Below are 23,693 nucleotides of genomic sequence, written 5' to 3'. Positions count from 1 at the left end.
AAGAATGGGATAAATAAATACCTTGAAATGGAAAGTGGAGTTGGCTTTGCTGTTTCCTGAGGGAAGATCCTGGCGAGGAGCGAAGACGGATCTCCAGCGTAGAGTGCCTCCGCCCGGCACCGCGCGCGGCCCTCGAGAAAGACGCCGCGCCCGGCCAACAGGGGGGGTACCCGACCCCCACTCCTAGGGGGCACTCTGCATTCCGATGGATGGGAAGACGACTGCCCCTTCACGCTTCCACAGCCACCATCCCCTTCACTTCCATTGTTCGCCGCTCTTTTTTTCCACGGCGACCCTCTCCGTTCCCTTGCAAAGGGGCAAAAAGGTCCTCGCAAGAGAGAGGCTACTGAGCGATTCCATTCTCCATTGGCCGCTACGCTCCACTAACGAGTATCGGCCCCAAAGTCTTCGTCTCATTGTGCGAAGAGGTCCGTCCTTCCCTTCACCGCTCACAATAGCCCCCATATATAGGGGAGCGCGGGCCACACCCACCGCACTCCACGCCGAGACTCACACCATGGACTGCTGCTGCTCCTCACCCGTGTTCCTCCTGCTGGCACTGTCGCTGCTGCTCGCGGCGCCGCCCCTGGGTGCGGCAGAGCAAGCGGGTGCAGAGCAGTCGTCGGGGGGTGGCGCTGAGATCGTGCGGAGGGCGCTGGTGCGGCGCTGCGCCCACAACTACACGCTCACGTGCCTGAAGATGGACGTGGCTTCTCTGATGGACGGCCTATCGGCCAGGGACGCATACACCATCGTGCCGAGCGTGAGCGTGGTGCGGGCGGGTGCGGACGAGGGGAGCGGCCCGCGGCTGCCGGAGGCGGTGGTGCGGGACCTGGCGAGGGGACTGCCCGAGGAGGAAGACGCGGTGCGGCGCCTCGACGCCCACCTCCACTCCGCACTCGAGCACTACATGGCTTCGCACGCCGTCAGCGTCAACCTGGGTGCGGCGGCGCGGTCCCTCGGGGAGCGGCTCATGCAGGCAGCGGGCGCGGATGCAGGTGAGGCAAACATCATTGTCACACGTGTTCCCTCGTTAGCTATACGTGATACTTTAACATTCTGCAGACTATCATCACGGAGTCCTCCACTCCGCTTTCCATTTACTAATTTTTACACATTCAGTCCACCCTTAAATTCCTATTAACTTCCATTCCCATTCAACTCATCCGTAGCCTTGCTTTGCCTTTCATCCCACCCTTGTCTCGTTTATCTAATCACTCCTTTCATAACTCATAATGTGGTCAATTCCAAAGTTATTCCGTCCTATACTATAAGGTAATTTAGAAGTCTTTGCTTTTCTTCCATAGTTCTCAGCATTTCCTCGTTACTCAATCGGTCGGCACGACATTACCATAAATATGCAATAATTTAGACGCCATTGCTTAATTCATGGCAAAAAATTTCGAACAAGGGAAATACTTCAGTTGCCTTTGCAGAAAAATGGCATCGAAAGCGGAGTGATCTTTGACCAAGTGATCTTTCCTCTAAGCTAAGAAAACAGCTTTCATCAAGCTGATTTCATAGCTCCTTCTACAGATATAAAAACAACGATTATATTTGATGTCTAAACGTATGAGAGGATAAAATTTGATGTATAAACAAGAGAATATAAAACGACACAGCCAAAACTCTTGTGACGATTTTGAAATTTCAACTACTTATTGTTTAGATTATGAGCCGAAGTTAATTTTAAGAATCACCATGACAATTTAAAAAAGATGCCCTGATATGTATGTACAATATACAAAACTGCTTTACCAATATTTCGTCCATATCGGTATAATCCAGTAAGTGTCTTTCTAATAAGTAAATTTTCAAATTCATAACTGTAACTTAACTACCTCGCGGTTTGAAATAAGCAGTTTTATTCGTATATTTTGGCAACGTTGATTTGCTCTTTCCATGGTTTCTCGGTTCCACCATTTATTTTGAGACGAACTATTTGCTTTCTGGAATGACAGCAAACTTGTTGCCTTGAATCGGCCCCCGAGTGCGCGGGCGTATCAGTTGTCGTACCGGGTTGTGGTGCGTTGTAACCTTCTGCGGACCTCTCTTCCTCCTCTCCTCTCTTGGGCCCTCATGCTCTCTCTTGAATCGAAACGTGGACAGAATTTTACTCCGGGAAGGGGAAGGGGGTTGTTGTGCGGGTTGCAGTACTGGTATTTCGCACTCATAGTACATTCATTCCTTTCAAATATAAGTTATATGTCGGATTCATCCATTGCTGAAAGTAAATGTCAATGTATATACGATTATATAATTGTGCATTAGTACTGAAGGGTCCGTTTGGTCCCCAATTGCATTAGATCCCGAAATCCGACTGATTTTTCAAGCATTCTAAACTTTAGGGCCTCGGCGGCATTCGTGAATAAAAACATTTTGAATAGTCAAATTTCAATTATGCATATCGATGGCTAAGTTCTAACGACACGTATCTCAAATTCGGCCGGTTTGAAACAGGCATCTTAAACAAAGCGTAATAACTTTTAAAAATAAAATACAAGCAAAAAACAACTCTTTGTTTGCAAATGAATGCTTATTTTTCGATTATATGAACTTTTGGCTTTCAATTTCAGTGTGCAAGTAGCATATATTAATTGTTTATTTGCTTTCCTTGAAAATCTGCTATTTTTGAGGTACGTGTTGTTAGAACTTAGCTATCGATATCCATAAATGATTTTAATTTCTCCTGGTGAATAGTTTTGATGAATTCTTCTCGGGTTTTCAGCCAGGTTAATTAGGTAAGTGTGAAATTGGACTTTCAAAGAGTAACTCGGCCTTGAAGATGGGAGACAAGTCGTCTCTCGAAACGTCGGCTTATTCGACAGAATTAACCTGGCTGAAAACCCGAGAAGAATTCATCAATGCATTCCCTTCATAATTGATCCCCAACTAGAAATTCCTTTTCAAGAACTTGTGCCTTTTTTCAAGTTAATTTATATTTAATGTATGCAGTGTTGATTTACCATAACTAAATTTTCTCTCGATTTGAACCACTGGCAATTTTCCATATGAAGCATCGAGGCGAAAATAAAACTATAGGGTCCTTGGCCGCTTGATATGTGGTGTCATTGGTGGATGTATCACGGGCAGTCAAAATTAGGAAAAGGTTTCGGGGGGGGGGGGTTACGCTCCCAAACCTCCCCGCCTGCCCCCTGCCGGGTCTCACTCTAAATTTCGATTTAGTGAAGCCCAGAAGCAAGAGAGACATTTTTTTAGGGATTCCTTGTAAAAACCGCGTAATGTATATCCATTAATCATTGTCTCAATAAAATATTCATCGCTGGTGGTGTACTTTAAGAACAAAATCGCGTTGTTTCCATAAGAAAAGTAATTTCAGTCCTATGTACGATTCCATTTCGGAAACCGATTAAAATGCTCCCCAAACGGCAACATTAACCAATCTCCTTCATCTTGTCCCCGTGGTCTCCATTATAACTGCTCGAGATGAAATCCTTTCACAAAAGACCCCAAATTCACCACGAGATGAGCGCACATTCTACGGAAGCCACGAACTACTGTTCCCTTGCTTCGCCTCAAGCGTGGGAGACGCCGGGAGGGAAAGGGGCGCGGGTGACCCGTAAAAACAGTCCGCAGCCGATGTGGGGAGTGAAGGCAGCCGCGAGCGAGACGTGATTGTCCGCGTCCCATTCACGCTTCACGAGCACAAGGTCACGGTCGGGGACGACAAACGCGATGTAGGAAGTTCACGGTCTGGACAACAGCCCCCCCCCTTCCCCCCGTGATCCACTTCATTTAAACTGAAAAAAATGAAAATGAATGAAGCATATAAAACAAAAGGAGTTCGACTCATGAAAGCATCAGCGGTTCAATCACTCACATCACCACTTTAGGTTATAGATGGCGACATTTTATGGCCCGCAATGTTTTTATAGTCCGCAGATTTTTATCTGCTCTTCCAGGTTTCGAGTAATTGCATCATTTTCCAAGGTAACCTCTTCTTGGGACTTTTTCTCTAATATAACATAATTTGTCGAAGCTTAGCGTAAGTCGATAAATCAAAATCTTTGAGCCATGCAAACACTGAAATAACGATTTCATCGACTGCCAAACATGGTAATACTCTATGCATGATAAGATAGACAATTAAAGTGCTATCCACGGAAAAGGCTCCCAAAAAAAGTTTTGATAGAATTTATCGTAAAAATGTGCACCTAAAATTCCAGAAAGTGATTGATAATATATTACATGCCGCGGTGCCAATACAATCAAACCCTAGTCATATTACAACACGATGAACTTTGTGTAAAACAATATTATTCTAATAAACTTCGATGAAAGTAAATATACAATGCTCAAAGAGATATAACTTCAGAGGATGCTACAAGTAGGGAAAATACGGAACTTAAGTTTAGGACTTCAATAGCATATCGACCATTGGAAAAAATATCTATTGATAACGAATGCTTGAATACTCCCTGGCGACACTTCAATTGCGAGCTATTTTATTTTAGTGAAAGACATGCTATCGTGGCTTCTTGGTATATAACTCTTTTCTATTGTGGTTTGCTGATATGCATTCATAAAACTAGGTACAACATAGGGGTATCAATAGTTCTGTAGGTACTCACTTCTGATGGTGGAGTAAAGTACTTTGTACGATTGATCGCAAGCACTTGATTCTTTTATTGTTCTCTTATGGAAAGGAAGAGAGCGATAACTTCCGGCTGGAACGATTGATTGGCTTCCCGACACAGGGGCACACATCACCAATCAGGAGCCACTTTAGCATGAATGACTCTCACGTCCAATAGCAACTTGCTGGTAACGCAATCCTCAATCAACTGCAAAAACAAAAATACGTAGTTACAATCCCAATTGTAGCACGTGCCTACATTATTATTTATATTGCATAATTGGATCCTCTGAAATTTATTACAGTCGTATGACTAAACATATTTTGACGCAAAAGACTCATCGGCATTTTAATTGTAATTTTATTCGGTCTTTGTTTTATTAAGGAATTAAAGCGACTGCATTATAATTCAAATGACATACGTGCACACAAAATTGTCACCAATCGTTTTTCCGGATCAAAAATAATTTTTCTACCCCTGAATACACCAAATGGAATACACAAATATTTTGTGAAGCAGTATCCTTTTGTATGCCTCACATTTTTCAAGTACTTAAATACTAGCGAGCAACTATGTGTATTTATGCACTAATAAAAGGCAAGCGGACGCATAAATACTTCTTTATTTGTTTGCGTTAACCGAATTATAATCTCTTCATGATTAGATAAAGATCCAAATCTCAAAAATCAAAGAAAACGGTGAGCGACTACGGAATCTTCGATTTCGATATTGACGCACACATCGCAGCAGAGGGCTAATTTTCGCTGTTGATCAGGCTTTCAACTCAATAACCACTACTTCCACCATATAATAGGTATCGCTATGTATATGTACCTTAGATTCTACATGTGCTATGACGCTATTAGAAAAAAAATTATCAGAGCTTTCTTAAATTGCGCCGCTAAATAATGCATATCAGACCCGATTGCAATCCATTCACCGTTATCCCTCCGACTCGTCATGACCGAGTTTTATGTCGTCAATTGGGATAAACAACTTTGCTTGCAAACTTTCTGATAGAAGGATTTTTCCCAGAGGCTCCTGGAGGTAACGGAGTGGCGATGTATAAACGAAAGTGCAGAGGGTGATAATAGGCGTGGAGTTGGAAGAGGCGGCGTGAAGTGATGCAAGAGGAAGGATCGCTTTCCCTGGGAGAATGGGGTGGAACGCGGGCGAGAGGGAGGTTGTTTGCCGCTCGCTTTGCAGCGCCTTCGCAGAGCATCGACAGCACCCACAACTTTCACTCTACCCAGTTAAGACCGCGTTGCAATAATAAAAGAAAGGCGGGGAGCGTCGCCTCTTAATATCGGCCCGGGCAAAATTTCATCTCATGATTTCAAGCCATTTGCAGAGTGCGAGTGTTGCCTTGTGCATTTTCTCTCAGAATTTGCTTCCACAACTAAACAAGTCAACTACAAATTACATTAGAACTCATTTTTAGCAAGGATGCAATTGTTAAACACTTTCGTAAATAATGATGCTACTTTCGGATGCAACATAAAAGCTTTTAGATTTTAGTTCCACACACATAAGTTGTTTCAGCATCTTGGCCTATGCATGCTATTTATCTAACACCAAGTAAGTATACCTTAGAGGCAGATAGATATACATTACATAATAACAACTAAGCTCCCATAGTCACTAGAGACGAGCTCCAACATCTCCATCAAAGGGCCGCTTTTGTGGGAATATTTAAAGTTTTGATATAATGCGGCTCAAATTTATCGCATTTGCAGGAAAAAGTCGACATTTCGATGCTTACCACTTTTAATTTAATTAGAGAATAATTATATATAGTATGTTATGTAATAAATTATAGAATAAATAAAATAAATGAATAATTTTAACCCTCCGTCAGTCGCGTCACATTTTGGAGTGCTATTTGTCGTCTGTCAGACACCATTTTGGAATGGTTAAGCAACATGCATGACAGAAGAATTACCTGTTTTAACTGTAAAAAATCATTCGTTGAATATTGAATTTCATGAATGGACAGCAAATTTATGAAGGTAAAGACTTAATACTTCTTATTTGGACGTTTATTTCAGTTTCTCTTGCATCGAAATTATATAAACATGTTTAATTTGGCCAGTACATGCAAACGCATTCCTGATACTTCTAGTAATTGAAGTTTTTACCATTATAGCATTTTTCATCGTCATTCTATTTTTTTTTCGCCCACACACGTAAAACCGCTTTCGGGCTGTGTTATTTTCTTTGGCTCTAATTCCCTCAGTCTCCTTTCGGTAACTTTTTCACGTACCCTTACACAATTCATTCTCTTCACTTTCATTTCTAACAATTACACTGAGTTTTAATGTTCTTTTTTGCAACTCAACTTATATGAAAGTGATTTGATATACCTTTTTACAAGTTCTACCATTAATCATTTTGCCAGATTTTTGATAAAATATCTTTTACTACGAAGTTTCTTGGAAATATAATTATCCTATGCATCAATTATCATGGCATTTATTTCTCCTAAATTAAGTATTGTATATAATACTGTCATTGACCATCGATTAGTGTTTATAGCAAAAAGTATCGCGCATAACTTATCCACAACGTCCACTACAGATTTTATAGCATTGTAGACCATGTAACAGTTTCAGGTATTTTAGATGTACCTGTTGCTTCATCAATAACATAATCTTGATGCATTGATGATAATACTAGGACATTTTTTCTTACTTTGGATATGCATGACACTAAGTTGTACTCTTTCAGAAAACCTATACGGTATGTAAATTATTTTCGACCTTGTGTGGAGCACGGTAGCTACCTTTTATATTATTCCTAACTGTACTCAAACAAGTATGATTCCCACTTTTTAGAATATCTATAATTAGTAAACCAGTAGATCTAGATCGTAACTAGGAAACCCGTTGTCTGACGTTGTGACGTTGCGTCCACCTCCTCGATTATATAGTACCTTTCTACTACATCATAAGGACTCTTGCTAACCTGAAATTGGCCATCTAGCTGTTTTCTGGAATAAGTATATATTTAATTTTGATGAGTAGAAACTTCGTAATCTGTCCATTACAAAAATATTCATTACATACTTTCCTGGTTTCGTGGGTATGAGCTGGCGAAAATCGCTCCCTCACCTAAATTTTTCCCCATTTACACAATCATTCAAATAATAGCAATATTGAGTTTTGGACAAAGAATTCAAAAGCTTCTCTAATTGGAGTAGGTTCATCTAAAGCTATCCATTTATTCCTTGTTTCTTTAACATCTAAACGTTCATTCTGCAAGAGGAAATGAAAACGTCTCTGAGACATTACCCAGCGAAAAAATTCTACCGCGGTGCCTATTCTACCCGGTGTCTATCATTGTTCCACAAGTCACTAATATTGAGTTTGCTATTTCTTAGAAATACGCCATACAAAGTAGTCCCATAAAAGTTCATATCTTACCAACGTCCGTCGGAGTGTAATCCCTTCCCTTCAATAATCAGCTTCCTTAGCGGCAATGAGCTTTTTTGCACTTTTCACTATGAGAGCTAATATGTTTTCATTGATAAAATTATTCCAACACTCGTAGATTGTTTTTGAAGCTTTTGCTTTTCCTTTCACTCCTGGTCGAGCGAATTTCTACACCAACCTCAACCGAACCCTCGAACTCTCACTCTCACTAACACATTATCATTCCCTAAAACGATGTTTTTACTTGCAACTTCTTTTTCTTGGCCTTTTTCTTCGTCACTGTCTTGATCCACAACACTGCTCTAGAAATGGTCCTCTTCGCTTTCATCATTATTTACAGCACAGCAGGAAGTTAAATGCCTTTGGATCAGTTAATTCTACCTAGGGTATCCATAAATGTTTTAGCCTAGATCTTAGGACTTAGGGGGGGAGGTGGTTTCCAGTGGAGTCCCAAAGGGAGGTGAGTGGCGCGGTGGTGGTGATCTGATAAAGGGGAAGAGACGGTGTGCTATTGCCATTGCTGCCGCGACTGTCGGCTCCAAGCTGCCGGTGTCTCTGATAATGCCACTGTTTAACTGTTGTACGTGAAAGTCACCAAGGCATTGTTCATTCTAAACTCTTGCTGTACGGTGTTACGATTTCTGTCAAAAACTTTTATAATGCAAGCATAATACCCATAATCTTTGCACGAAACCGGGTCATTGCAGAGAATTTTCGAAAACTGACGGGACGCCCTCAAAGGCGGTCTAACCGGTCTGCAAAGCCGTGCAAACGTCCATTATTCCGGCTAACCCAGGACTTATTACCGCTCAAATTCCAGCAAAATTCCCTCAATTTTTGCTGATCCTTTCCTATCAACATTTCCAAGGCGTCGAGTCTCCTCCTGTTTCCTTACGAGAGCAGGATTTGCTGCATAAAGTCAGCGCAATGATTCTTCCACTTTTTCCTCCAACTACTTTTTCGAAAAAATAGAAAACTGAAGTTTCACAGTACGAATTTTGCCAAGAAACCAGCAAATAATTTCCTACAGAAGGAATTATTGATTTTGGATAAATCGTATCTCGAAAGGGCGTTCATTTGAACTTGAACTAAAATATCACCTACCATATTGAAAATTTATTCTCCGTTGCAACCACAAATTTTTTAATGTAATGCATCAACATCAATGCAACTGCAGGCTACAATAAACGTGTGTAGCAAGGGGAAAACAGTGAATTATATGCCAAAGTTCGCTCAAATTATGTGAGAACCATAGTAAAGTATTATATAAATGGCTCTCAGTAACTAAAGCGTATGCATAAAAATACCAATTCGGAATCCCCAGCGTAATTCTTTCTTCACACGGAGAATTCTAACATGTGAGGAATTTTCTGTGACGATGCTGCAATTTCGCGTCAATCCTCAACACCTGATGATGCATATGAAGTTTCACTCGAATTATTTGTATTTATTAATCCGTAAGTATTAGCTAAATTGTTAATGGGAATGATGTTTTGGCATTAGCAATCAGAATTAACGCAAACTTTGAAGCGCGGCGGCCCGATAGCGTGGATCATTTTGCTGTTTCGCGAGTAATTTTTGTTTTTCATGGTGACTACTGATTTGAAGACGCCTTTCTAAAAGGTGCCAACAAATCTTTAAAGTCAGACTGGTTGAGGTAAAGTATCGAATATTGTTGAAGAAGTTGAATGATACTCAATATTATGAGAATTAATTCATCAATCAGTTGACCCAAAGAAGAAAATTGATAATGAAGGTTAGTGACTCGTAATGACTGATTTTAATAAAGTTGCACTGAAAATCGCCACTTTGTTGGAGGTTATTTATTTCTAAATGCAACACAATTAAACTTAAGATTCAGGTTACTTGCTATTTGCCTGAATGAATTTTTTTCCAGAATTTCGGTTTTTCTACCCTAAATTCTACGTAGCCTCATAATTTCTGCTCTTGTTATTGCATCACATTAACCACAATGGCTTCATAGAGATAGGAATGTAAACAAAGCATGTGTATTACTACGGACAGGGTAATAAATATAGCGTCGCCAGGTCATAACGGTAACGGTCGCGTGATCTAATGTTAGCACAGAACTTTCACTAATACCCAGCCAAAACAAGTTCTCTGAACCAAATGCATGCCTGAGGATCATGATGATGCCATTTTTTATGCAAATCTAGGAGACTTCAAAGATCGATGCTTGCAATAAAATATAGTCCTCCGCATAAAAAAGGGGAATTTCTATATCTTGAAGAGCATGACAGGCGTTGCTAGGTGAGGTATTTGTCCTAAAATTTCCTTCTTTTGGGGGGTCCATTTCTGACGTCGTTTCCGGGCTAATCCGGTCGGAAACCTCAGAATAATTCATATTAACCCCATGCAGATGTTCTCCTGCACGTCGACGACTGTCTGAAGAAAATCGAAAAGCCGAAATCCGAGAATTCAAACTTTATTTGTCATTCTGATTATATCTGCATTTGGACCTATTGGCCATTAAATCGCCATGATGTCACGATCTCATAGTCCTGTCAACTGACTTTGATTAATTTCCGTCTCCTGTCAGCGTCTGGTCGCGGCAAAGGCGGCGGTGGTTTCGGCGGAGGCAAAAAGGGCGGCCTGGGCATGTTGGGCGCCATGATGATCATGTCCAAGGCGACGGTTGGTGCAATCGCGATGGGCGGGCTGGCGCTGCTGGCGGGCAAGGCCCTCATCGTGGGTCTGCTCTCGCTACTGCTGTCGGCCATCGTGGGCATCAAGGCCCTCTCCTCCTCCTCCTCCAAGGGCTCCGTCACCTACGAGATCGTGCAGAAGCCCGTGTACTCGCACGCGCATTCCCACTCGCACGAGGAGATCCACTCGGGCGGCGGGCACGGCGGCGGACACGGGGGATACCGAAGGCGCAGTTACGACGTGGACGACGACCACGCCCACCGCCTCGCCTACGGCAGCTACGCACCACCGCACCACAGCGACACAGCCACCGGGGTGCGGCGACGATGAATGACCCAAGGTAGGTACACACTCACCGATGCACCACCTCCCACGCGGTTGCCGAATGGTATACGCGGTTTACATACGGACAACTTTCTGCTTATTTTTTCCCATTGGGCAACCATGGATGTCATTCAGTGAGCTATGAGCGACCTTCGCATGATGCATTTGTAGTCGTCGTTGATTTTTCACCGAAGCGGTCGTAGTTATAATGACTTGCTCTCCATAAGCGTATCAGATAAGTTTCGACGAATAATTAAACGTCTCCATTCATTCATTCAAAGAGAAAATAAGAAAACATGAAATGTTCTACCCACTTTTCACGATATAGTGACGTCAATAAATAAATGTTTCATACCCTCGCTCAGAGAGAATATTTCATTGAGGATAAGGATTGCTCACACCATTGTAAATAACAATGGCCCTTACGAGTTCCTCGCACAAGGCCCAGGAGAAGTGGCCACCCGCTTGGCATGAGACAGTGGTAAGATGTTTTCGCTGCATAGAACGCTAACAGCAGGAGACTTATCGATAAACGAAACAAAATAAGAATCTCTTTGCTTTTCAAACCCTACCATAATCGACAAATGTAGAACGACAAACTAATGGACCCAGGAGTGGATGTGCCTTTGTGTAATGAATGGAAGGGCTACGTCTGAAATTACACTTGCTAAAAAATTCATTAAAACGACCAGAAAAAAAACTTGAAAACCATCCGATATAAGAGACATGAATAAATTGTAAATATATTGATATCTTGCGCTGGAATGTGGACCAAAACTTTCTTAATGTTGACAGAAAACAGCGCAAAACTTTTTACACTACAAACATGCATGTCCAACTATCCGCATTTTTATGCTGTGGATGGTCCTACCATAAATATGTCAGATAAAAAAAGTATTTCCTAATAGTCCTAAGCGTTGGCCGTTGGGAAATAATTAACTCGGTGGGAATCCCGATAACAGTTTACCCACAGTCCTAAAGAAGCTACAATTCGTCAAATGCGTTGCGGGAAGGTGCTCGGAGAGAACTGTAAAAGAGTGGTTTTATTTTGCACTCGTGAGGCCGCATGCTGAATACGCGGAAAGAATGTATTTGTCCGACACAGATAGATTCGCAGCGTTAGCTGTCATATTTCCTGCAAAGAATTTAATTTAAATTCATTTGCTTATCAGTGTTATACATGAAATAGAAAGGAATTTGTCGTAAGAGAACAGAAAACATGTGTACGGCCGCACTCGACTTGGGCTGCGAACTGCTGCATAGACTTGGAGTCTACGTGTTAGGCTTAGATTGCTTGAGCTATTGAGAACCGTTATCTTTCAGAGAGGCAAAGAGAGTATCATCTTAGAAACTCACTCTGTTTCTTCGACATCAACGATGGAGTAGAGATACGAATACGATTAGGAATCAGTCATTCCCTTGATCGATGAATGCGAGTTCATAAGTATCGTTAGTCAAATTTTGCAATCTGCTAAAATTCTTTAACGATTGCTGCCTGTCAGCCTCCTTCTCATGCCTAGTAAGATGGCTTGGGGGAAGCAAGTGTATGTAGATGTATTTGTGCATACCGTGAGGGTTGCAATAAGCGATTGAATCAGTTAAGGTCGTCTCGGGCTGGGAAGCTGTTGGCTTGGTTCACTCTCATTTTTGGGCTTCCTTGCAAAAGACGCAAATTAACCTGAGGATGCCGCTAAGTTGCAAAAATAATATCATCAATAAATACGTTACAATTTAGAATCGCAGAGTTGATTCTTCTATTTCAATAGCCATAATTCGCTTAAAATTGTATTCATATCATCTGAATTAATACTTTTACCACAAATTTTCTAGTTATCTTATAGCTGGATAGGATAGAAAGTAAATTATTCAATAAATAAGTAATTTTACATGATACTGACGATTTATAATGGCCATTTTCTAAAGATTAATATATTTTTGGGTCGAAGTAGGATATTACTCTTTGCTCTATTACTATTTGTAGCTGACGAAAGTCACTTTTAACGCGTTTCGATGCACAGCGCCATCATCAGGCCGAATTAAGAGTTAAAGCTTTATTAATTTGAAAAGGGGGAAACTTTCTTAATTCGATTCTGAAATAAAAAAAAGCTGGCCAAAAATCTCAGTGGTCTTAAGTGTTGATAAATTAATTAATATTTTTGCGATCGGTGCATTTTAAAGATGCAATGAAACTTATTTAGTATGATGCAGTCCACAATATTGTTTAGAATGCTGATGACAATTAAAAATTTGAAAGTGTTAAGGGATGCATAATTTCCAGGGGCAAGTAGAATTATTTTATTTTTTTGCATCTGGGGGAAGGTAGAATATCTTCTATTGCTAACAATTTTAAAGCTATCAAACAGCTGAGCATAAGGTACATGATGATTGAATATTGTTATTTGTCTTTAAACTTGAAATTTTGGTCATGGAAGCGTAATAATTTAGAAAAATACCATTTATAAATATTTTTATTGCTAATTGCAATTAAAAACCGAGGCGTGCCGCTTTAATTTCTATTCCGAATCAGAAGATAAAGACTTCTCATATTCCAAAATATTTTTTTCTCTCACCAGAAGATTTTTTCACCACCTCTGTTTTTTTTACTTGAAGGGTAACCCCCGCAGAACAAGAAATAGAAGGATCTGATGTAAGCAGGAGGCTTTTGAAAAGGTCATGATTTTTGGCAATCTTAGACACTTTCCTGGCATGCTTTTCACGTTATATTCTTACATTTTTGTGCCATGCTTCCAACGCCTCAGCGAAAAGCTGTCCGATAGGAAGAATGGCATTTTTCACAATTCCCGCTCCATCTATTAAAACGTTGTGGATAGTTGGTGGCATGTAATAATGCCATGGATAAAGGTTTACGTAGAGTTTAGCTGTTTTTAGGCATTAAGCTGGGAAAGCCGTACCATTTACCTAAAGTCCAGAGAATACAACTCTCAAAATTACTGAGAAGCGGATCATTGTGTCGTTCAAAATTCCTTGAAAATGATTTTAAACTCCATTAGTCGCGACATTTCCCAAAGTTAAAACATGATATAGGTGACTTTTGCCACTGAAAGGAGTGCAGAGTATAATGCGTTAGCTAAATTTTCTTTCATAATGCTGCTCCACCAAATCCGTTACAGTTGAAAGTTAAAGAATTTTTAGCCTCTTTTCGAACAGAAAAGTAAAAAAATGATCAAATAAAGGTGTTTTTAACGGCGAAAAACACCCAAATTTCGTTTTTTGATCTCTTCATTACTTGAATTTTCTAGAGCCCTATGGTCACGGGTACTTCATACTTGCAATTTACAAGGTTTTTAAACGCGAATATTAACTCGATTTCAATCATGATTTGAGTAAGAAAATATGATACAGAATTGATTACTGAAGATCTTAAAAACATGCATTCATGAATTTTAAAATGTACATTTCACTTTAAAGAGTTGATTCACATAAGTGAGAATGAAACATAAATTTCTACTGCGTATGGGTCAGTGAGAAATTGCAGCTCTGTAGAGTTTTATGCTTCCGCCATAATCATCCAATCGCGTACCTCTTGAAAACTCTGCGGTCATTCATTTGATTGGGGACATTTAACTAACTGAGTCTTCCGTGGCGTACAGAAATGGAGAAATCCACTAATTGAACTAACTACCTATTTAACTAATGTAACTATTTTGACCATTTCAGCAATATTTTTACTACAGACAGATTTGTAACCATTTTCAAAACTATTCATTTACTTTTTATTTGACCTTAATCATTGATTTAGGCTGTGTGATTTGAAAAACTAAGAGCACTTGTAAAATTTTTAAATTTCAAAAATGATGGGCCTATTTTCATTTCCTCACGTAAGGTCAAATTTTCTTGTACCAATCCAACTTTTATCTGTCGAAGAAAAAATACCTCTCATTCTAGCTAAAAATAAATATAATATAATGATTGCATTTATTTGAATTGATAGCCATGCAAAATATCTTTTACCGTATTTTCTCACTTTCGTTTGTGATACTTATCTTTCACTTTATATTCCAGAATCTTCGTAAAAATCTAAAATTAACCTAGATAAATTTAATGTGACATAATGAAGCGATCAGAACTTCATGATCAGATTAAGTGATAACATAACCCCGTGCAATGCGATCAAATAGCATCGCGGAACATACTGAGATTAAGAAATCAATTCGCAACTTTTAACTTGAATTGGTAACTTCGATTTTACAGCGAGTCCACAGCAGATTGGGGTGGTCTGAAGAAACGAGAGTCCAAATTTTTCCCTTATTGATGGCTTGAGAATGTTTGCAAAATTTCAGACCAATGTGACCACTAGAGACGCAGTTCTATGTTTTGGCGCCACACTCTTTCAATGGCAGGCAAAGTGGACCCATACGAATTCATTTTCCCTTTTTTACTTGTGTGGGTGTGGCATGGGACCTAAATGACACTCAGACAAAGTTGAACTTCTATGTCAAATAAAAAAAAACTTCAATCATTCGCTAAAAGCTGGGTACTTTTTTACCTGCACCATTTTTGGGCAATAAATCTCAGATTCCTTGCTTGAATAAAATTGTTCTCTAACGCTGTCACACGAGGCATATTTTTTCTGTGCAACAGCGCCTCCTGAAGAAGGCCTTGCTTCTCTTTCCTTTATGTTTAGCGTTTGTCCCATGAAAATCGTCCATTAGTTTTACAGCACGCTAGGTCCCATCGTTTTCCACCGGTAAATAAGATATTCTTGACACTTCTGCTGGGTATATTTTGTAGAAGATGAGTTTCATTATGAAACTCATCTGATACTTTCTCACCCCACCCCTTTGCGTATTTCCACCTGCATGGGCGAAGAAGTCTCGGACTAAAGTAGTCTCCTACCATGGGTCCTTTTCAAGTCGTCAATATTTTTAGTGAATTAATTATGTAGAAATAAGATATTATGATATAATGATGATCTTAATTAAGAATGAAATCATTAATTCAGCAGAAAAGAAAGTAGAATTTGTGCCTATGACTTAATTGTCGCCACTTTCTCCGATGAAAGTCTCTCAGTTACTACGGCTGATGGCATTATTATATTAATTTGCATGCATTTCTGGAGGTATTACTCTGACGACTGACCCAAAACTTCTGCACTTGCATGAGCTCTTGATTTTTGGCAGTGGACGTACCTGTCGATTTGATCGAAATAATTCCGCTCCACCCTACTAACAACGTTATCAAGGCTTCTATCTACTCCACCGTTTTAGGTATTCATCATGTTGATATTGATGGCGACCAGACAAAAGCTTCAAGATTCGCATTTACACAGAAATAAAATTTGGACATTCATTCATCACACTGGGGAACAACCAATTTGTTGCCATTGGTCTGAGACTTTTTTTGACTAACTTTTGGCATTTGGATGAGATAATAATTCCAGTTTTTTTCATCATACTAATTTTTAAAGCTACAGGTCACTCTCTCTTTGCTCAGTATGCCATACAAAATTTGCATGTAAAGGAATTTAAAGGAAAATTTAGCATCAGTTACTGCCAATACAGAATTATTTAATTTATGCAACGGTTACTTCCACTTACTGCGAGTAAAAATTGCGATCAATGAAATAGTGGATTCTTTACCAAACGATAAATATATTAAGGTAAAAAATGTCGCCGCTAGTTATTTTCAGGAGTGCTTTATCTGTAGATATTTATCCGTGACAATCTATTTGAGAAAAACTCGAAGTTCGTACCAAATAATTTGATTAATGCCGATCAAATCCCTTATGAACTTCTTCAATTTCAATTAATTCGTCATTGGGTTCACTTCAATCTTCACCACATTGATATTCCTGTGTTTGCAAAGAGATGAAATGAGATTCCTTGAAAACTGTCGCAGGGATTGAAGCTAGATGAAGCAGCGTATAGATGATGATTAACCGGGATACTATATATTACATTTGATTTTCTTGCTGTGTTCAGCCATTCCTTTGCTAATAAAAAGCAGCAACATTAGTGATCTTTGGGCTCCCGCCAAATCATAGGCATATCAAATGGAAATTTATCGCATTCCCTTCCTGCGGGTCAGTTAACTCTTGACATATTGCTGGTTCACTTTGTGAGGGGCCCATGATTTATCTTGATTTATAATTTTCACCTTAAAATTGGCAAAACAGGCTGGCCTTAGCAGTGCATTGCTGTTTGTCTTTTGACGCCAACTAACACAGGCAGACAGGAAATTCGAAGATCCAAGCGTGATGGAGTGGAGTTTTTCCATATTGCAATAAGCAAATTCAAGACAGAACATTTTTCAGTTCAGATGCATTAAAACTAAACATAGTAAAAAGAATCCACATCAAAATATAGCCCAGGAGCACCTGTACTCTGACCCTTTCCTTTCTGACATAGTATAGTACATATACCTACCAATAACCAACGACTAATTTAACTTTCAGCAATATTCAAACGAACTTAATAGGTGACCTATTCATAGAGATGGTTTATCATTGCGTGTGAATTGAGATCAAAATATCAGTGTATGCAAAAAGCTCAACACTGAAACTCCTCCCCCCTCCAACGAAATTTCGGACTATGTGCCTGCGTCTCACTAGGTTAATATCTCGTGCATAACTAGACCACTATGCAGCTTTCACTAGCCTCCGACGGCGTCAGTCATCTGGTGCTAGTGGGATAAGGTTAATGTCAGCCAACCGGAGAGCAATGATGCCTCCTGCGAACAACGCCCAATTGAGCAGAGAGTGGTCATAATCACGCAAGGAATAGTGAGAAAACTTTACGTGATTCAAGAAAAATAACTATAGTTTTGAAATTAGCATGCCTATTTTACCGTAAACCAGCTCAAAAATTGAAGTCAACGGAAAATAAGTACAACTGTTTCCCTGGTGAATTGGATGTTAAAATTCAATTTTCAGCCTCATCTCGATTTCAAATAAAAAACTTTGTAAATTTCACATGTGATTTTACTAACGACCAGTTTCGTTGCTGCGTTGAAGGTGACCGGACGATGTTCCTGTCAATTTTATTGTGTGGGCCTGATCTCAAAATAATGATGGTATTCATAGAAAAGATGTTTGTGCTGGTCAATGATAAAACACATTGTCATGCTCATTAGAGCATCCTTAACTGTATGGCACCAAAAAGATTTATTAAATTCTCGCAGTAATACTATTGGTGCACTTTAACTGATTTGTATTATTTTTTTCACTTCCAGGAGTCGACAACGTTTAGAGGATAACTGGAAACCCGAACTCCTGAAAGCCATCTCAATAAAATGTGACGCAGAGCATATTGAGCATTCAACTCTACATGGTTAATTTATATATTTATTTATATTTATTTTTAATTAAATCATATTAAAAAAGGCATTTTTGATTTTCCTATCCACTGACGGTTGAAAGCTCCGGATAAATAATTTACAGTCCGCCAATTGTCAAATAAGGTTCCTAGTACTTGCAGCTCAATAAAGTTCATTGCGTGCAAATGGCAACTTTACTCGCAGTCACACGCACGGGGGCAAACACCAAGGACAAAATTAGCCACGAAAAAAATCATTTTGCTCAGCTGGGATTCGAGCCTGGTTCTCTCGACTGCCAGTCTTGTAAGCCAACACCAAGCTCCCTTCTTCATGACCCTCTATCGAGAGATCCAGGTTCGCATCCCGGCTATGCAAAACGAGTTTTTCATAGCGAATTTCTGCCTTGGGGTAAGTAAATAGCTTATTAAGTCTTTTTCTTAAAGCATAAGGAACTTATGCAACATATCGTAAGAGCCGCAAAATAGTTCACAAAAATCGGTTACAGGATAACTTCTCATGTAAAACTAGTCCCAAATAAGCACTGCCTCAACGGTCTTTTTTTAAAATGGCATCATCACTCCTTAAGGAATTTACCATTGGCGACTGAGGACAATTGTCAATATTTTTGGGAGTGAGTGCATCATTCTGCCTAATAACGTAGAATCAATTGCTGATCCCCAAAGCATACCCCTCAAACTGCGATAAATGTTCCCCAACGAGACACAATTATAATGACCAAAGCTTTATCTCTTGACCTCAATACAACGGTACTGTTGGCATTTAACGCGTTTTAGGCAATTTAATTTTAGGAGAATTCCCAGAAACAATTTCCTCAATTACGCTTTAGAGTTACACATTATTCACGAAGGCCTAGCCTCCAGCGAATAAGTGGTGAATGATGTTCACCGGCAAAAGAAATCAACTTATTCCTCAAACGGAAATTACTTTCGCCAAATTTAAAATATCGCTAGAAAAATTAGACATTTACAACACATAAAAATTAAAAAAAAATCGAAGGTGAATTAAAGTGAGAAATATTGATTTGAAACTTTTACACGAAAAAATAACATTTTTAATGCTTTTGTGAGACTTTAATATAATTTATATTTCTTTGTGCGAGTGCAATACTTTTTCAAATATCGGTTGAAAAGCAAAGGATGATTTATGAAAAGGCGATTTTTTTCACAAAACCGTAACTAAAGGCCGTATTACACGGTACACGAAATTGCGCAATCTGCCGTACGTGCGATGGCACAATCAAAATTGCGCCGTGTAAAGCGATGAATTGCTAGAACACATGCGAGACGGCAAAATAGCCCCTGTTCTAATTTCGTTCATGCATTCGCGCAATTCCACGCCATTTTAGAAATCAATGCACATCTAACCTGCGCAATTCCGTGCCCCGTGTAAAACGGCCTTAAGATACGGAAAAATATTTTTTTTAAAACGACGCAGGGAAATATATAATATGTGTCTGTAGAGCACAGCTAGAATTTTGGTCCAACTCCGTGGGCGTGGGACAAAAGCGGTGGCTGATTTGACGTGCAATGACCCAGACTTCACCCTTAATTCCAGGCTGTATTTAATTTTAAGAGAAAAAGATTTCCACTGGAAAATGCCATAATCACGTTTCATGAATATTTCCCAAGGACAGCGAATGGAGCCTTTAAAGAATACGATACGAAATATCACTGCAAAGAAAATTTATTTGCGAAACATAATGGATTTTGAAATCTTTTCTCTTTTGCAAATAAATGCGTTGAAACTTATAGCATTCACATTCGTTATCGTAAGGTAAATTACGTGAATCTGCGCACAGCCATCGCCCCTCGTATGATTTTACTCAAGACATGCGCACCGGCTGGTCGTGTTAAGATTTCCATCTTTTATTATGGCCGGAAAAGAGATTACATCCATCTACAACGATCCGCAATTGCGTTGTTGAGACAAAAACGGCGGATAAGGGGAGACTCGAATATGACCTTATGGCTCGTAGGGGAGAAATGGAGCGCGTCGCTTTTTGGTGACAAGTGGGTGGGTGGAGGCGGTCATAGCAACGCTTATGTAGGACAAATAGGTCTCACTCGTTACCAAATAATTGTCCATTTCAAACCAGGAAAGGGTATTTCCATCCATTTCCATTTATCTAGACTACATTTCATTAAGACCGTTTCGAAATACTCTAAATTTTATGCTAAAAATGCTTCCCACGATAACTGATGGAGGCCGTCCAATGTGTTAAAAATTATTCAACCATGGTCGAAAGGTCTTAGTACGAGGATGGTTATATAAGTCCTTAGAATTTCTGTGAAAATGCTCTTTGAGTATCAAAAATTAATGTTGACCAGAAAGTAACACTTGTGACTAGTCAGCTGTCCATTTTTAAGCTGTGTCCATCCCCTCGTTTCATCGTTGTTGCCGATTGTTGTGAGCAACTTTCATTTATTCATAAAAAGGGATGAAATAGAGATTTGTGGGGTGATGCAACTCTTGTTTTTGAAAGGGTTAACGCTGGAAGATATCAAAGTTAACTTGAACGAAGCTTATGCGCCTGTGTTCGAAACTATTGAATATTGGCTAAATAAGTTAAACGTGGCCGTACATCCAAAATACGAACATTGTTCTGGACAATCTGTGGAAGTGTCTGACCTCCAAATGATTCACAAAATCCACCATATGGTTTTTAGTCCTAGATAAATCAAAGTGCCCGATGTTGGTAAGGCCACAGGGTTACCGCAATGCATACTGGCTTTAATTTGCACAAATATTTGGGTGTGAAAAAATATCGGCAAGATTAGCGCCACGTTTTCCAACATTGGAGAAAAAACGCAATCGTGTGGTCAACTAAAAGGCTGTTTTGGCGCTTTCCCTTCGCAATCCTGAGAATTCTCCGCATCAATTCATAACTTTTAAAGAAACATGGATTCATAACTACAATACAGAGTCAAAATAAGAGGATAAATAATGGAATTTCGAAAATGATCGAGGTCCAAAGCAGGCGAAGATGTTGAAATGGCCGGTCAACTCATGGAAACTTTATTTTGGAATGTATGCGGAATTGTCAACATCCATTAATTGAAAAAGGGAAAAACGATAACAGGAGAGTACCATTTATGCACCGTCATTGGACCGGTTGACGGTAGAAATCAAGAGAAGTGCCCACATTTGATACAGAAATTTTTTTCCTTCGACAAGACAGTGCACGGTCGCACACCTGTTCAGAGTCAACAGCCAAAACTACAGGATTACGGAAACTTTTAATTATGATAAAATTCACGGTATTCACCAAATTTGGCCTCCGCCGACTCTTTATAATTTCACAACTTGAAGAAGTGGTTATGCGGACAAAGGTTTATGCCTGAGGAGGAGTTCGTCGCCGAAACCAATGGTTATTTTGTGGAGATACCAAAATTGTAATTTTTGGATGATTTGAAAGGCTGGGAAAATGCTTGCAAAATTTGATACAGCTGAAAGAAGACTATAATCACCGATATAAAAAATTGAACCAATATAATTCGGTTATAAACCCTTTTCTAAAGACTTATTGAACGACCCTCCTTGTAAAATACGAGTGAATCAGAAGATTACATTATACAGTGGGCCAATATAATACATGAGGAGAGCGTTTTAAGTGGCAAGAATAAATTCCTGTAAAAAAATTATTAAATATAACGCTACAAAAGTCTAGTAGTCAGCAAAGTATGCACTTTTATCACAACGCACTTCTACAGGTAAGTTTTCCAGGTTTTCTACGCACACAGTGAATAACGGAAAATAAATAAATGAAGAACTGATTTCCTTCATAGCGTGCGTGCAAGTCGCTTTCACAGCATCCAGGGGTCTAGGGTGGCGACCGTTGATGGAAGCTCAGGTTTTTTGGGAAGAGAAAAAAGTCTAGAGGGGAAATACCTAGCTTATTCGGAGGCTGGAAAGTCGTCACGATACCAATTTTTACTCGCTAATCTGTAACCATGAGCCATGGGTGCTATCAAAGCGACTTGCACGCAAGCTCTGAGGAATGCGTCGTTTTTTTTTACTTACAGAGACTATAAGAAGTCTGGAAAACTAGCCTGCAGCAACATTTATGCCGAAAGGAGTATTCTTTGCAGGCTACTGGACTCTTGTACCTATATACCTAATAAATGTCTTGAAATGATTTTATTCTCATTACTTAAAGCATGTATCCTGAAGAGCGTTTTTGTACTAATAATAAATAACATATTCCAGAAATGCTAATAGTAAAGCGCTATCAATACGATTTTTGTGAAATTTCCAAAGAAACATTCAAAATATGATAAAATATGTTATTTAACCTGTAAGTATCTAATACTTCTTAAAATCCAACGTAGGGAAGTGGGGGCAGAGATGAATTAACTGATGGTTATTTTTTTCTTGTAATCGAGTTGGTAGTCAAAAATGGACAAACGTGTTTTACGTCACACCTTAATGCTCCCCACGCACAGTAAACTTGAGTCAGTTGACAAAGCTATGAGGAAGGAGGTGCAGGAATAAGAACTCGGCTTTTTTCCAAATGGTCATTTATTATGCCCGACCATGGTTTCGCGGCAGCATAACGAATGTAACGAAACCATGGTCGGTCATCGCCATGCGGAAAAAGCCGAGTTCTTATTCATTTACCTCCTACGATAAAGAGATACCAAGATATACCAAGTTTCGCCCTCTACTATTTATTATATTCTCGTCCGCATAATTAAGTACACACAAAAAGCGTTTGCTTACCGGAGTCAGCGTCAGCAGAAAATGGCTCCCCTGTGGTTCGCACAACACCATCTGGAACAAGACACATTTATTAATTAGCTGAAAACGTAACGCCGAGCTTCCATAAAAAAATTCATGGGTACCTAATGCATTTATGGCGGTCATTGCAACCGTACAACCTATAGGGAATGAAACGAAGAAATCTATAAGCATGAATCACCACTGTTTTTGGGGTATTCCGCGTCTGATGTTGATTTAGTAAAAATATCCGACGATTCTTGATGACGTTCGCTGGGGGACTCATAAGGAATAAAATATTCCCAAATTTTATGCACGAACTTAATCCTTCATGGCGGGGAAAGCGGTTCAAGTGGAACGTACTGGACTGATCTTTTATTTATTGAAAAAATGGGAACCAGGAACCACTCTTCATTTGTCTTAAGCCTCTGTTGAAATATATATTTGGTGTTTTCCCATTCCAGGGCTTCAACTTAGAATCAATGTTTTAAAATTTTTACAAAATCGCAGCATTGCAGGTAATAGAGACGACGAACTTTATAAAAAAAACAAAGGAATGCTGCGCGACAGATCAAAAACAGCAACGGGCGTTCAGACAGCGTTACCCAGACGTCAAGCGAATTAGGCTGAGAACCGCAGGAGACTCGAAGGCATTTCCGGG

The 23,693-nt window shown here is 39.6% G+C and overlaps 1 protein-coding gene across 1 annotated transcript; it reads left to right on the top strand.

Annotated features, from left to right (window-relative positions):
• Nucleotides 1-508: 508 nt before the first annotated feature.
• Nucleotides 509-18,363, top strand: LOC124174161. Its single transcript, XM_046553271.1, has 3 exons — nucleotides 509-998; nucleotides 10,590-11,036; nucleotides 18,212-18,363. The coding sequence occupies exons 1-2, from the start codon at nucleotides 518-520 to the stop codon at nucleotides 11,024-11,026; spliced, it is 918 nt and encodes a 305-aa protein (XP_046409227.1). The 5' UTR covers nucleotides 509-517; the 3' UTR covers nucleotides 11,027-11,036; nucleotides 18,212-18,363.
• Nucleotides 18,364-23,693: the final 5,330 nt, after the last annotated feature.

Source organism: Ischnura elegans, chromosome 2 (genome assembly GCF_921293095.1).
Source record: "Ischnura elegans chromosome 2, ioIscEleg1.1, whole genome shotgun sequence".
In the NCBI taxonomy this organism is placed as follows: Eukaryota; Metazoa; Arthropoda; class Insecta; order Odonata; family Coenagrionidae; genus Ischnura; species Ischnura elegans.
Note: the sequence above shows the minus strand (reverse complement) of the source record. Positions and strands in the feature narration are given on the sequence as shown.